The 14,544-nt window shown below is 33.4% G+C and overlaps 1 protein-coding gene across 1 annotated transcript in view; it reads right to left on the bottom strand.

Annotated features, from left to right (window-relative positions):
- The window catches only part of LOC129223202 (nose resistant to fluoxetine protein 6-like), a 29,779-nt gene extending 19,046 nt beyond the window's left edge, over positions 1-10,733 (bottom strand). The window contains exons 1-6 of the mRNA XM_054857769.1: positions 10,642-10,733; positions 9,253-9,353; positions 6,817-6,987; positions 4,574-4,667; positions 3,105-3,188; positions 2,316-2,484 (exon numbers count right to left, since the gene is read on the bottom strand). Coding sequence (XP_054713744.1) covers positions 2,316-2,484; positions 3,105-3,188; positions 4,574-4,667; positions 6,817-6,987; positions 9,253-9,353; positions 10,642-10,733 — 711 coding nt within the window. The remainder of the gene's footprint in view (positions 1-2,315; positions 2,485-3,104; positions 3,189-4,573; positions 4,668-6,816; positions 6,988-9,252; positions 9,354-10,641) is intronic.
- Positions 10,734-14,544: the final 3,811 nt, after the last annotated feature.

Below are 14,544 nucleotides of genomic sequence, written 5' to 3'. Positions count from 1 at the left end.
TTTTCAATGAGTAAAAAATAATTTTTTTGGAAAATATGAATTATTCTTTTAAAATTCTATAATAGTGTATGGTTCTTTTTGGCAATTCTGATATATTTTTTGTAGTTTTCCTAAATGTAACTTTTTGTTTAAATAACTTAAATTCAACATAAAACTCCGCTGTGAGAAAAATATATGAAATATAATTGGATCTCTCTTTCTCTCTCTTTCTCTCTCTGTCTCTTTCTCTTTCTCTCTCTCTCTCCCTCTTTCTCTCCCTCTTTCTCCCTCTCTCTCTCTCCCTCTTTCTCTCCCTCTTTCTCCCTCTCTCTCTCTATCTCTCTCTCACACATTAACGAACACGCTTTCAAGAGTCTGAAACCTCTGCTCATTTTAAAAGTAATTTATTTGCAAAATTAATGCTGTGTTAAATGTATCATAAGATAAACACACCAGTAGTGGCCAGTGCTTAGTAATGCTTTAGTAGTGGTAAATTTAAGGTTTATATTTGAAAAAATAGGATTATAGGTTTCCCAATGGATTTAAACGTGCAAAAGGTAATACCTGAATCTATTGGGAGACCTGGAATCCTTTGTTATCAAATATAAACCTAGAAGTGGCCACTGCTGAAGCACTGGCCACTATTGGTGTGTTTACCTTGAGTTTAAAAAAAATGTTAATATTATTTTTGTATTTTTTTGCATAGAAATATGTTTTGCGTTTAAAAACTGTTTAAAGAGCCAATTGATATTAATATGAGCTATTGAAAAACATTTCAAATTTATTTTTATAAATATGATGAACTGACCTCGAAGAAGAATGATGTTACTGAAATATGAATAGCCATTGTCACCATTTGTGGTATTACAGGTTGAGGGCCTGTCCCATTCCATTTTTGGGGACACTTTAGAGATGGGCAGAATTACGTAAAATATTTTTCACGTGACTTTTTGAATCCTTTCCGGGGCCCCTCGCAGTTGCAATTCTTGACAAGGTTAATACGACACTGATTGTCACCCTGCTCATGGCTCGGCATTAAAGGCTTTGGCTTCGAGTCAGAAGATACCGGAGTGTTTTAGTCAAAGCTGCGCAGTCGGAGGAAAAATGACCGCCTCCGACTCGAGGAATTTTGCAGCCTCCGAATCCTTTACCCCAAAATCAGTCAGTCTTCGACTACGGCTCCGGAGCCCTGGTTTTAGTTATTGGTATGAAAACGAAGTGATGATTGTAGCAAGCTGTTCAACATTCATGAAATCCGTTCATACTCAACAAAGAGTTATCTTTTTGGAGTAAACGGGTATTTTTTACGAGTCAATTATAAAAATATCAATTCAAGTTTTTAAAAAAGGAAAAAAAAATAATCATTTCGAGTATAATTTTCAACCCATTCCTAGCAAAATAGAAAATGGTTTAGTTCAATCCTACCTAGAGATAATTGTTGATCGATTGCAGGTTCCAATGTTTTTCTTTTTCTCAAACTCTTGGCTACCTTTCCTTAAACCGGCTCATTGCTGTTCCTTTGTAAATGCGTAGGAAAAGCTTCCTCTTAGTTTTCTGGTTTTTTTTATCATACATTGCACAAATACGAAGAGGGCAGCATTTCACAGGTGCTCTGCATTGAATAAAGCTTCATCAGGCACACAAAAAAACGAAAAAACAAACAATTATTAGCTCGCAGAGTGGCGAATGGGTTGTCGACCTTATACACTCTATGTCGCTGTTTTAAACCCGGCTCCAGTCTTCGGATTTTCGAAGTACAGAAAATCATTATCGTCCAAGTCGTACGGTTATTTTACAGATCCCTTGAGTAGGTTTGATATTCTGAAAAATTAAGCTAATGGTGCAGTTTTGCATCGTGAGGTGGAAGTGCTTTCATTATGTTGGAAATCAGACTAAACTTCTTTAAAGCGAATGGCTATTCGCCGATATACCTGTAGGTGACCCATGAAAAAACGCATGCCAGACCATGGGAATGTACTTGGTCTGCAAATGGCGAGGAACCAATACGCAGCCCCATCAGAAACTAGCAAAATTACACTTTATTCATAAAATTTTATCTCTTGGAGAAGAATTGTTCAAGAAATGTTGAATGGCACACCTGACTCATATACCTGCTGATAAGGTTTTGTTGCTATGTTGGTTGTTTCGCTTGTACTTTGTTACGTCTCGGTATGGGAAGTACCGTCTTCTGTGACAAGTGTTCTAGTTAATTTCAGCTAATATTTACAAAGAAATGCGCACTGTTTCCTTGGCACTTAAGTCATTCATAATTTTGCATTTAATATAAAACACGCGTTCTGAAAAGTTAAAAAAACATTTCTCTTCTTTAAACTTACCGTTTCCTTCACAGGGACAAAATTATTAAAATACAACAGATTCTTCCACCAGTTTTTCTTGCATTTATTTATTATTCCTTCGACAACAGTCTCGTGCCATACCGGCCCGGAACCAAAGTATGGGACAAGAAATGATGTTGCTATTACCAGCATAAATGGGGGTGTCAACCTGCAAAAAAATACGAAGGGAAGAGTGATTAGATGACTATACAATTTTTTTCTTTTATAATACTAGAATGCATAACGAACCAAATATGGGGATAATGAATAAATATAATGCAAAAACAAACGAAAAAAAATTTAATATTATCATAAATTATTTTTTACTAACAGAAAAGTACGGATTTTATTTTTCCGCTATTACTAATATGCATCTAATGATGACATCCCTTGGATGTTCTGTATCCAACGGTACCTGTATCGATTTGGCAGACAGCAGTCCGGTGAAGACAAGAGTACAAACATACGCCATAGACAAAACGCACAGGTTTTTATGGAATCGATTGTGCAAATTTTGCTTTTCCGTCCTGCTATTAACAGAAAATTACAATAGAATTTGAGGCGCAACCATATTGATTATCATATTTTTAACTGAACTGCATATAAAATTGGCATATTTTGTCTTTAGAAATAATTACCATTAAATATGTCTTTACTTAAAAAATAAGTTACTATTAAAATTTATGTATTTCTTCCAATAGAACTTAACCGTTAATTTTAATTAATTAACCGTACTTCCGAATTTTTATATCAACATTTTAAGCGTAATATTTATGCATACATACATACCTCCATATTCTTCTCACAATATATAAACCAATGTTGATTTGCTTTCCTGGCATTCTTGTAACACCATATGCGATCAGAACAGCCCTTAAATTAGAAAGAAAAAGAAAAACATAAAAGTAAGGTAATTTTTCAAAGCGTTCCCTGTAATAAAAAGGAAAATTGTAATGCGCTCGAGCCCCAAGAACGAGGTAGCGCATATTTTCCTGACACATTTGTTAAGAATCCTTTTCCGCAAAATAACGTTGCGTGAAATGAAGTATCAGAGATATTCAGACAAATATTTCGTACTTAAATAGTCAGCTAAGCAAGCGCTAAAAATACTTAAAATACAGCGCCAGCTCAGTTATTCCATCCAAGGACTGCAGTTTCGTGCTTTTTAGCACTCATCAGCCCGGAATAGGAATCACATGAGCTGGAGGCGAAAAATCTCTTATTGGAGCCAAGAGAGAAAACAAACTGGTAGTTAATGCAGAATTAGCAAACCAGATGAGCGACCGCAACAATGGTGCGGTTCAACTCAAAGATTGATGGCAAAGCTAAGGTATTTTGTAGTAAGTTAATTCTGGTTTGCTAATTCTGCATTAGCTACCAGTTAGTTTGGCTCTCTTGGCTTCAATAAGAGATTTTTCGCCTCCAGCTCATGTGATTCCTATTCCGGGCTGATGAGTGCTAAAAAAGCACGAAACTGCAGTCCTTGGATGGAATAACTGAGCTGGCGGTGTATTTTAAGTATTTCTGCCTTAGCCCTGGCTTTAGGGCGGTAACTTACTAAAAAATACCTTAGCTTTGCCATCAATCTTTGAGTTGAACCGCACCATTGTTGCGGTCGCTCATCTGGTTTGCTAATTCTGCATTAGCTACCAGTTTGTTTGACTCTCTTGGCTCCAATAAGAAATTTTTCGCCTCCAGCTCATGTGATTCCTATTCCGGGCTGATGAGTGCTAAAAAGCACAAAACTGCAGTCCTCGGATGGAATAACTGAGCTGACGGTGTATTTTAAGTATTTCTGCCTTAGCCCTGGCTTTAGGGCGGTAATTTACTACAAAAAGCACTAAAAATAATTACTGAAAGAAAACAAGATAAAGATCCAGCGCAAGGGAGAACCGGATGTTTGCGTTGATTTTATACACGGAGGAAAAGACGATTACGGTGGACGCCGATTAATTGAATCAGTGGTTAACTGAATCAACCGCTTTAAATAATCAAATTACCGAAATCTGAACAAAATCCAGCTTTATTAAATTTGTCGCTTTTTTGAATCAGCAGCAATATGGAATCAAAATTATTTAGAACAAACGTGATTCATATAGGCGGCGGCCACTGTATTACAATTCCTGTTTATTGCTAGCTTCAAATAAATGCAACCTCTGTTTCTACTTTTTGCAACATTCAGTACTAATTTCAGTACGCTTAGTACTCAGGTCCTTAATCTAAAATGCAAACTTATTTCTTTAAAAAAAAATACTTACGTAATGAAGAAAAACGTTTCGACGTTGAGGAATCCATTTGCCATGAGTTGAAATGCTATTTTTTGTCGCCAGTCTGTCACAGTTATAAGACTTCCTGTAAAAAAAAAAAAAAAAGGGAAGAAAAAAAAGCTATTGAGGGTGTTGAAGATTTAAATGCACAGTTTTGAGAAAAAATCAAAATATCAAATTGAAATTTAGATTTGAAAAAAAACAAAAACATTCCTTCTTATTTGTATACTGTTTGCACTAAATGTGCTCAAAACATGCCAATTTTTCATGAATGCTCTATAAAATGGCGACAACAAATGCTTGTTTCGAAGGCGTTTCATATTTAAAAAAAAACTTTCTTTAAAATTTCAAAATACACTATAGAATTGTAACCAGCATTAAATTTTAAACGTGCATTCCAGTTTTTGTAGAATGTAGTACAGCTGTTGCTTCACAATTAAATTAACGCAGCTCTGTATGTTAAAAAGTGCTTCGATTTTGTATTCAATATCTAAACTATCATGTTTATGACACGTTTTTTTTTTCTTTTCCATTTTATTATTTTTTTAAGTGTAAAACTGAATGCGACATAACAAAATAAATACATGTTTCATAAGCTAGAGAGTAGTGTTTAAAAAGAAAATTTAAAGTTTTAAAAATGAAAAAAAAAATATTTGAAACAATATTTTATTTTTATGAAAAATTAATCTGGAAGAACATTCATACAGATATCCAGAATTTCAGTAATGTTATTAAACAAACTTAGTTACGTTTTATTTCTTTTTGTCTCATTTCCTTTCATTTTATCTTATCTTATTACATTTTTTATGTTTCTCTTCATTATTATTATTATTGCTGCTATTATTTATTAATATTATTATTGTTATTATATTTTAGTATTATTTCTGAGTATGTATCCTTTCAATTCGCTCACAAATCGCTCTTCGGAAGGTTATTTTATACTACGGGATATTCAACCCTTTGTTGCGCCATCTGTTGTCGGATTCATTAACTAAATTCTAAAATGTATTTATGGAGTTCTTGGTTAGGAATTTGAAAAAGAAATGTGAAGAATAAAATAAATATTGTTCGAAACTAGATACAATAACAACAATGAAAATACAAATATATGGCGTTCTTGTTTCCGAAATAGCACTCATAATAAGAATAAGTAGCGATTTACGTTATAAAATGTAAATTTGGATTGATAAAAATGCTTAATTATTTTTGAATTTTTAACACCAATAAGACGTTTTAAAAATGATCATTTCTCTCTGAAAAGCAAAACATTGGAACGTCTTACTCTTGTTTACATTTACTCTTGCGTTGCAGCTTTTTCAGGGGACTTACATTAAATTTACTCAAACTATCTAGGGGAAAAAGGATAAGGCTTCTTACATAAAGTATATTTGTCATGGGAAAAAGAATGTTACGTAAGAAAAAATAATTATCCTTCTTAAATTTAAACTTCTAACAAGTACATTTTTTTCGGCGAAAACAAGCATAAAATGATTTTTCACAATAGTTTAGTGTTTGAATTAGTCATTTTCTAGTCACATTGCTTAAAGCAATATCGTTTCTCTACTAATAATGTGTCATCGTGTTTTTAAGCACAAAAAACTGCAATAGTAAAAGAAGTTTAAATGCGTGACTATACTTTGAAACTAAAATTTGTTTTTTAAAAAACACTTTGAGGAATGGGGTTGTTTCCTTCAGTCAAAAGTAGTATTTTTGTCACTGAAATTGATAGAATAAGCAACAAAAAAAAAAAAAAATAAATAAATAACATGGACCCAGAAAATACTTTCATTTTCCCAACAGTTATTTTTTAATCAATTTTTTTTAATGTCGATTTTTTAAACAAGGCGTGGTCTTGATGACGTCACAAATGATGCATTTTGGCGCATCTTTCTTCCGCGTTTCCACGTTATGATAATCAAGGAGCGAAATAAAATTGCGCTCTACGCTTGCTATCAACCATATCGTTGCGAATACACGTGAGTAAAGATGTGAATTAAATATTTTGCTCTGTGAATGGCAACACAGAATGGCATTTCATCATTTGTGATGTCATCGAACAGAAGCATAAACAATGAAAACTCGCCGATTTAAGTAATTTTTTTAAAATATTAAATTTAAAAAAATTATGTAGACAATGGTCAGATCCTATGTTTTTAAGCATGCTCTTTCAGAAAAAAATACTTTTAAAATTTTTTAAACGACCCCATTATAAGAACTAAGAGAAATATCATTACCAGCGACTTGTATGTTGGTGTAATAGTAGGAATGGTTAAGTATCACCCATAACACTGTTATCACTTTCATTCCATGAAAGATTTTGATGGAATCTTTTGAATCATCCTTTTTTAGCAGTCTTTTCGTATTGGTATAGAACGAAAAGCACAGAAGACACTGGGTCAGGACACCTGAAAGTAAAGTAATTGTCATGATATATTGGGTTATCGTAAATAATGCATGTTCAAAACGATTTGCTACAAAATGTATCTTAATCATGTCATACTTTGTCATAGCCAGTGGAGAACAACGAAGATGGAAGTGGTTTTCGGAAAAAGATTCACACACACCTTGTCCAAATAAATCTTATCAATACGTTAATTTACATAATTGTTTTTATGAAGAGATATATGAAGGTCTTGCTGCATCATTTAAACAAATTACATAAACATCGTATCCTTTTAAACCTCCCTCCCTAATGCGTTTATCCACCGTGTTTTTATGCAGTTCAAATATCATCTTTTACGTTTCACTTATATGCTCTGCAGCAACTTAAATTGGGTATCTTCGGCTTCGCACAATTTTCTGTTTCGAAAAATCTAGTTACAATCCTTTTAGAGCAGGATTTTATTTTTTATGTCCTGGCGGTAATGACGATTTGACTGTAACTACGCAAATTTTGTGAAAAAAGTTTTTATTTTTTCATAGTTTTAATAACTTCGGTCAAATATTTTCACTCGACTGTTTTCACTTTAAAAAATATTAATAGTCTTTTGGGAACAAGTACAGTAGAAATTAGCAGTAAGTTACCGCCCTAAGTTAGGGTAACCGGGCGGTCTGGTACGTTGCATACAGTATAAATTACTTTTGCCTTGTAGTTTTCACATTGGTGAATGATTTTTAATTCTTTCTGTTCAGTGAATGAGTGGACAGACTCGTTTTTCTTTCGTGCATGTATAACTCATTGAGAAGAGATAAAACGGAGGGAGTGAAGAATGTCATTAAACCAAGATCCCAAGTCATGTGATAATTTCAAAGCAAAGCATTGGAACAAATCGGGCAACCATTCGTCGTTGTTGAGTCACGTGACTTGGGCGGGGGTCTGCTTTTGCACTTATGCTAAGCCAATGATTGGACTTGCTCCCTCCATTTTATTTCCTGCTGTCAGGTTTTACTACGTTATGGAAATAGTTTATCTCCTTCATCGTAAACTATTAGACTACATGGATAATCTTTACGTAGCAATGTCTATATATGTAACTATAAAAGACAAAAATTGGAAAATGTCGACATTCACCGGGGATTCATCGAAAATATTCGGTCATTCGTCGATGCCATTGGTAGGTCTTTGTTGATATTAACCCGCTAATTGTGACAATTACCAAATTTTGGTCTTTCACATTAACATTTGATCGAAAAAGATTTTCAAATTAACTTCCGATAAATTAAAACATACATTATTACATTAATGGAGAGTCAATTTACATTCAAAGTTCTGTGCATCCAAGGTTTTTCGAATATCTTACACAATGGTAACTAGACAAATTTCACTGAAGCATAAAGCTTGGCTTGAATACTGCGTTTTAGTAATTATCATTCAGATCCAGCGTCAAATATTGCGTGCAAGAGATTAGCAACTTTTCAGATGAATATCAACTTTTCAAACTTGTGCATAAGATTTTAGTTTATTAGCATACTTAATTTATGAGTCTAAAAGAAAAACTATGCATTTGAAAGATAAAACAAGATGCTTTATGTCTTTTGATGTCCCAAGGAAAGCTCTGGTAATTCGTGGAAGAATGCAGGAAGTTGTACAAACAGCTGAAAAAGCAGCCAAACGAGAAACGAAACAAAATCTATAAATGGCAAGCCTCTTATTCATCAGAATAATGATTTAAAATTACGCTGTCTCCTTAGTTTTGCCGACACATTTCCCATTGCCCCCTCTCCCCTTTGTTTTTCAGTTTTAACCATACCTTTTTATATTTTAAAGGGACTGGAAATTTCAAATGCCGGCGAAACTGGGAATAAACCAAAATTACACCAAGCTTAATGTTTTGCAATAATACAGAATCTCAAAGTTAGTCTTTCTTGAGCAGATAATTCGAAACGTTCCTTTAAATATTTAGAAAATATTTGATTTTTTTAGTCGATGACAAATGTGGTTTTGGAATGTGGTTGGTAAAGTTTTCAGAAATATTTATGTATTTCTCATTTAGTTTTTCATAGGAAAAAATGTGGAAACAGGCTGTGCGAGTTGTAACTAATAAAAGAATCCAATTTTTTCTTTTTTCTGTTCCTCCATTAAAGTGACTTTCGAACCAGATTCTAATTTCTTTAAGGTGTTTTAGCTTAGAAATTTAAGGTGTTCGTATTGATGGAATAACACATACTTTTATTGAATAATTGAAACTTATGTTTCAAATTTCAGGCATATCAATGGTTAAAAATCTTACTTTTATCTTTGCTGTTTCGTTCACTATCAGAAGTCAGCTCCGAAAAAACATCAACTATTGTAGCTGTAATTCCTAATGACACCAAGATGCATAAAACAGTTCTAGAATGATAAAAAAATGCTTATTCAGATAAAAAATAAAAATATTACGCTAAATATATGTGTTTCACCAAAAAGTTTGCATAGAAAAAAAAAGGAAATAATCTGTTCACGTAATTCAAGAAAGCTTGCAAAGCTTAATTTTTTTTCCTAAGAATTTACTTGACTGTTGCCAAAAAGACTATCTAAATAGAGATGTTAGATAAAACACTTTATATGAGGGTCAGTCAATAAATAAAGTGGCAGAGCCTATACAACAGACTTTATTCCACATTCTTCAAAAATACTGACCGGAATTGTTTAAACACTTATCCCTCTGGGAAATCAGTCGCATAATTCCGTGCTCATAAAAGTCTTTTGGCTACTGCTGGAACCAATTACGCACGCACTCCTTTACTACATCGTCCGAATGAAATCGTTGTCCCCGAAGTGCCTTCTTGAGTTTCCCAAAGATTTGAGATCGTATGGAAATGGATCTGGACTATAAGGGGCAAGGATAAGGATTTCCCACTTAAACTTCCGCAAAAGTTCCTCTTTGCATAAGCTGTGTGTGGTCTAGTGTTATCGCGCAACAGGATGACAGCACGTGAAAGTTTACCGGAACCACAACAAGCCAATGCAAAATAGGAACTTTTGTGAAAATTTAAGTGGGAAGTCTTGAACCACCTCCCTTATAGTCCAGATTTACCTCCATATGATCCCAGATCTTTGTGGAACTCAAGAAGGCACTTCGGGAACAACGATTTCATTCGGACGATGAAGTAAAGGAGTGCGTGCGTAATTGGTGTCAGCAGCGGTCAAAAGATTTTTATGAGCAAGTAATTATGCGACTGATTTCCCAAAGGGATATGTATCTAAACAATTTTCGGTCCGTATTTTTGAAGAATTTCGAATAAAATCTGTTTTATAGCCTCTGCCTCGTTATTTATTTACTGACCCTACTAACTTGCCAGTTTGTCTCCAAATCTGTGGGCAACTAAAATGCTTAATCTTTGCAGACAAAATCAAACAGAAAGCTCTTTTAAATCAAATTCTTGAGGGCTTTTTAACCATCATATAAGAAAATTTTACTATGAGAAAGTGTTCAAAATTGAAATAAACTAATAATTAGTGATTAGTCAATTAACATTTCATTATCACCTGGTCTCAGATGGCATTCCAAATTTCAAAAGAATCAGATTACAGGAAGTAAGTGAAAAAAGAATTGCCAAAGTCCATTTCATACCTAGATATATTTTGGTGAAACTAGTAAAAGCGTATTAAAAACATATTGAGAGGAAGTTTTACTTACATTACAGCAATATCACTAGCACTTAAGATAATATCTTCCTTTTGTTCACAATGCATCACTTGTGCTTCAAACCCAGTTCCGGTGGCCTCCATAACTAAATAAATATTTTTAAAACTGTTGAATTGGATAATTAAGGCAAAATGCACTTTAAATTAAATTGCATAAAAACAAATAAATATGTAGAAAGTAAGAAATAAATGATTATATTTTTTAATTTTTATTGCTTCATAATAAAATCTTATAGATTAAAGAATAAAGTTTTTTTTTTTAATTATACACTATTATTTATTTTTAAGCGTCCGTTGAAACACATGTATAGTTAACGCATTTCGAGTATTATTTAGTGTTCTTACTTTTTATAATCTATTTTCACACAATTTCGTTGTGAATGTGCACAAGTCAGGTTCAACAGAAAAACAAGAGCGTGGCGTAAGAGAAAACGGGATGGTTAGCAACAATTCTGAATGTAAAAATCATCTTAGAAAATATAAAATGGAGAGTTTTCAGAACTTATTTTAGCTATCCTGAACCGATAATTTCTCTTCTTATGAACGAAGAAGATGATGCAGTGACACTTTGTTTTTGTCATTTACTTATTTACATAAGATAATCTATGCAATATAAAAAAAAGCAATTGATGAATAATTACAATGTTTCATTGTAATACAAAAGTTTTACTTCCATCGAGTGTCTTTACGACACACATGATTTTTCTTTCTTTCTTTCTTTTTTTTTACTCCTACCATTTTGATTTAAGTTATGCAAATAGCGATCATACGATGAGCAAATATTAGAGCTGCAAGCAGCAGACGTAGTATTAGAGTTTATCTTAAGGGAGTAATAACTAAAATGTTGACCTCGGTAGATAAGTTACCTATGACATCCAAAAATTACTGTCAGCGTTAAGCGTCTTAAAAATTTCCATTTCTTACCCTCACTTTGATTTCTTTCAGGAAGATTACAGCTCCAGTTTTTTGTTCTCTACACATATTAATGACCTTTTTCATGACATAGGTTTTTGTATTACAAAGGAAAGTGAAGAGAAATGAATAATTAAAAAGTACTCTTGGGAAACAACAAATACCACAGCATTTTAAAAAAAGAAAAACTTTTTTTTCTGGACCAGCTTGTAACGTAATACGTGGTTAACATTGTCCCAAGAGGACAATTCCACAATAACAGACGCGTCAGTTGTTACAAAAACACCCTACAGAGATACCAAATATGTTACATTCTTGCTTTATTGCATTAACTGTATAAAGAACGTGGACTTTACTTCCATGTAATGCAATTAAATTTTGAAGATCTCCATAAGCAATATTTAAATATTTGTTTTTGCTGAGTACGAACATATCTCAGGAAATACGTCTGCTACTAAGTCAAAAAATATTTTTTTACTAGCTGTGTCGCCCGGTTTTGCACGGTCTACCTCGAAGATAAAAGTTATGTCAAGTGACGCGTGTTCAATACCCAGGCTTGAACAGAAAAAAATCAGTAAAATTTTGCGGCAGATTGTGGAAAAATAACCAAAAAGTAAACCATACAATTCCCCTGATTACTAGAAAAGCCTTTAAAACAAAGGCCAGAATGTTATTTGTTCATATTCGAGAAACAACATTGCAACAGATCTTCCGTTTCAATGATTTTCTTCACGGTACAAATTTTAATAAAAGCATTGCTAAGCCTACAAAAAAAATTTTTGTAGAAGTAATTTAACTTTCTTCATGAAGTTAACTAGCTGGACTGTGCGAAGCATTCGCACTAGAAATTGATAGCCCTGCTGTGAAAAAAATCGCGTAAAAACAATCTATGTAAAAACTCTCATGTTCGATAAGTAGAAAATTGCCCCACTGCTTAGTTATCGGGTTATCGCGCCTAAAATCTTATAGGGAAAATGCGTACTTTAAGAATGTTAGCGGCAGGCTACTTGAGCAGAGGCTGAACCCCGATATCATTTGGTTGAAAACTGAATGTTCTATTGACTGAGTTACCCGGCTCTCCCCTCTGCCTGTCCTAGAAGGGAATCTGTAATCCATTAAAGGTTTCTCTTAGAGGATTTTAAGTTTCAAATTTAAGTGAAACGGTATATTTTTAGACCGTGGGTCTTTTTTCATCATTAACCAGCTCGATTAGCTTTAGAATGAGGGGTAAATCATGGAATTTGATAAAGGAATAAAGAAGATCTCATGAATAGAAAGAAGAACAGGCTAGAAAAATAATATATAACATGAAATGAAGCCAACAGAGTCTAGCTGTTTAGCACTGTCAGTAGATTAACAACGTCAAAAAGCACAAATTGCAGATTACTGCAGACACGTGTCTTGGCGTTACAAAGAACGTCTTTTTCAATGCAAAAGAAATGAGCTTATGGATGAAAAGACATCCGACAAGCTCATTTCTTTTGCATTGAAAAAGGCGTTCCTTGTAACGCTGAAACACGTGTCTGCAGTAATCTGCAACTTGTGCTTTTTGACGTTGTTATTTCTTGCTTTACATTTCACCACAAAGGTATTTTTTTTAACTTCTCAGTAGAATGTTTTGTGCAAAAATGATAAATCTCTTAAAATGGAATTTCCCAGAAGAAAAAAATTTAAATTTTCTAACTGCGCAAAGATGGTTCTCTTCGTACGTTTTCATTTAAGGGAAATTACTCGTCAATCTGCAGTAACTCATTCCGACAATTGCGATGCCTTGCCAAATGTTAGGACTAAGATGCTTATTTTTTGAATGCGAAAAAAGTTAGAAGTAAAAACTCGTAATTCTGCACCAAATCACACCACCACCAACCGTGAGCAGCATCTCTTTAACGGAGAAGTACCTTTCCAAATTTCAGTTAACTACGCATTAATTCCAAAGCTCGGTTATGAAGTACCAGCACTTCATTAGCATGTCTGCGAAATCTGCATTCCATACGCCAAAACGAAATGCATCCATTAAAATTTTCTCAGGTAGAAAACCTCTTCTTAAATTTTTGAACTCTGGTGTGATTGTTAAAATATTGTAAGCTTAAGTGCATTGTTCATGACAATGATTTCCTGTTAGTAGTTGCATTGACAAATGCAATAATATTGGAAGTTAATATGCAAAGTAATGAGCATAATAAATCAGGTTTAAGTAATGTTTACAAATAAAAATCGCGTACAATTTCTCTTATTTCGAGAAAACTGCTCGTAAAGTGTGTTTTGTTTAAAATCAATATCCAATTTATAGGCATTTTTCTATGAATAGTTTTTTTATTTTTGTTCAGTTAGTTCAATCATTTTTTTTAGCTTGTCAAGGTGAGAGGAAGGAAGGGGATTGATTTAAAATGCACAATGACTTCTCCTTGCGTTTTAAATAGTTTTGGTTGAAGAAAATTTTCATTTATTATAAACATATTTAGAGTTTGAATTAGCAAAAATAATTTTATAATACAAGAAAAATAAATTAATACAGTCCGACGGCGAACAACTGACCCTTGTAAATCAATTGAGAAAACGAGTCCATTCCTTAAAATAGGTAGAGAAGGAAGAAGGGGCGCATGCCATAATTTGGAGTTTAGCAACATTTGGGCGATATGGAGAGAAAAAATTAACTCATAGTATATTTTCGTTTTTTGATTATTTAGACCCGAAAGGCTTAAGCAGCAGCAAAATTGCAGAAGTAACTGCGTTGAGTTTGCGAAAAAATAAAAATGACAAGTTTTGCATTCTTTATTGCAACCCTATTCTCGGCAATTTTTAAATGAAATTAATTATAAGAGGCGTTGTTATCACTGACCAATGGCTGCTGAAAGAATTAGAACCAAGACCCACCCACTTACGTAGCATGTGACCTGTCCAATGAGACATCTGAATTGACCGCACAAAATTAACATGTTTTACCTCTTTGGCTAATTTCTTGAATTCCTAGGTTACGTATTCA

The sequence above is a fragment of the Uloborus diversus genome, chromosome 5 (assembly GCF_026930045.1).
Source record: "Uloborus diversus isolate 005 chromosome 5, Udiv.v.3.1, whole genome shotgun sequence".
Lineage (NCBI taxonomy): Eukaryota > Metazoa > Arthropoda > Arachnida > Araneae > Uloboridae > Uloborus > Uloborus diversus.
Note: the sequence above shows the minus strand (reverse complement) of the source record. Positions and strands in the feature narration are given on the sequence as shown.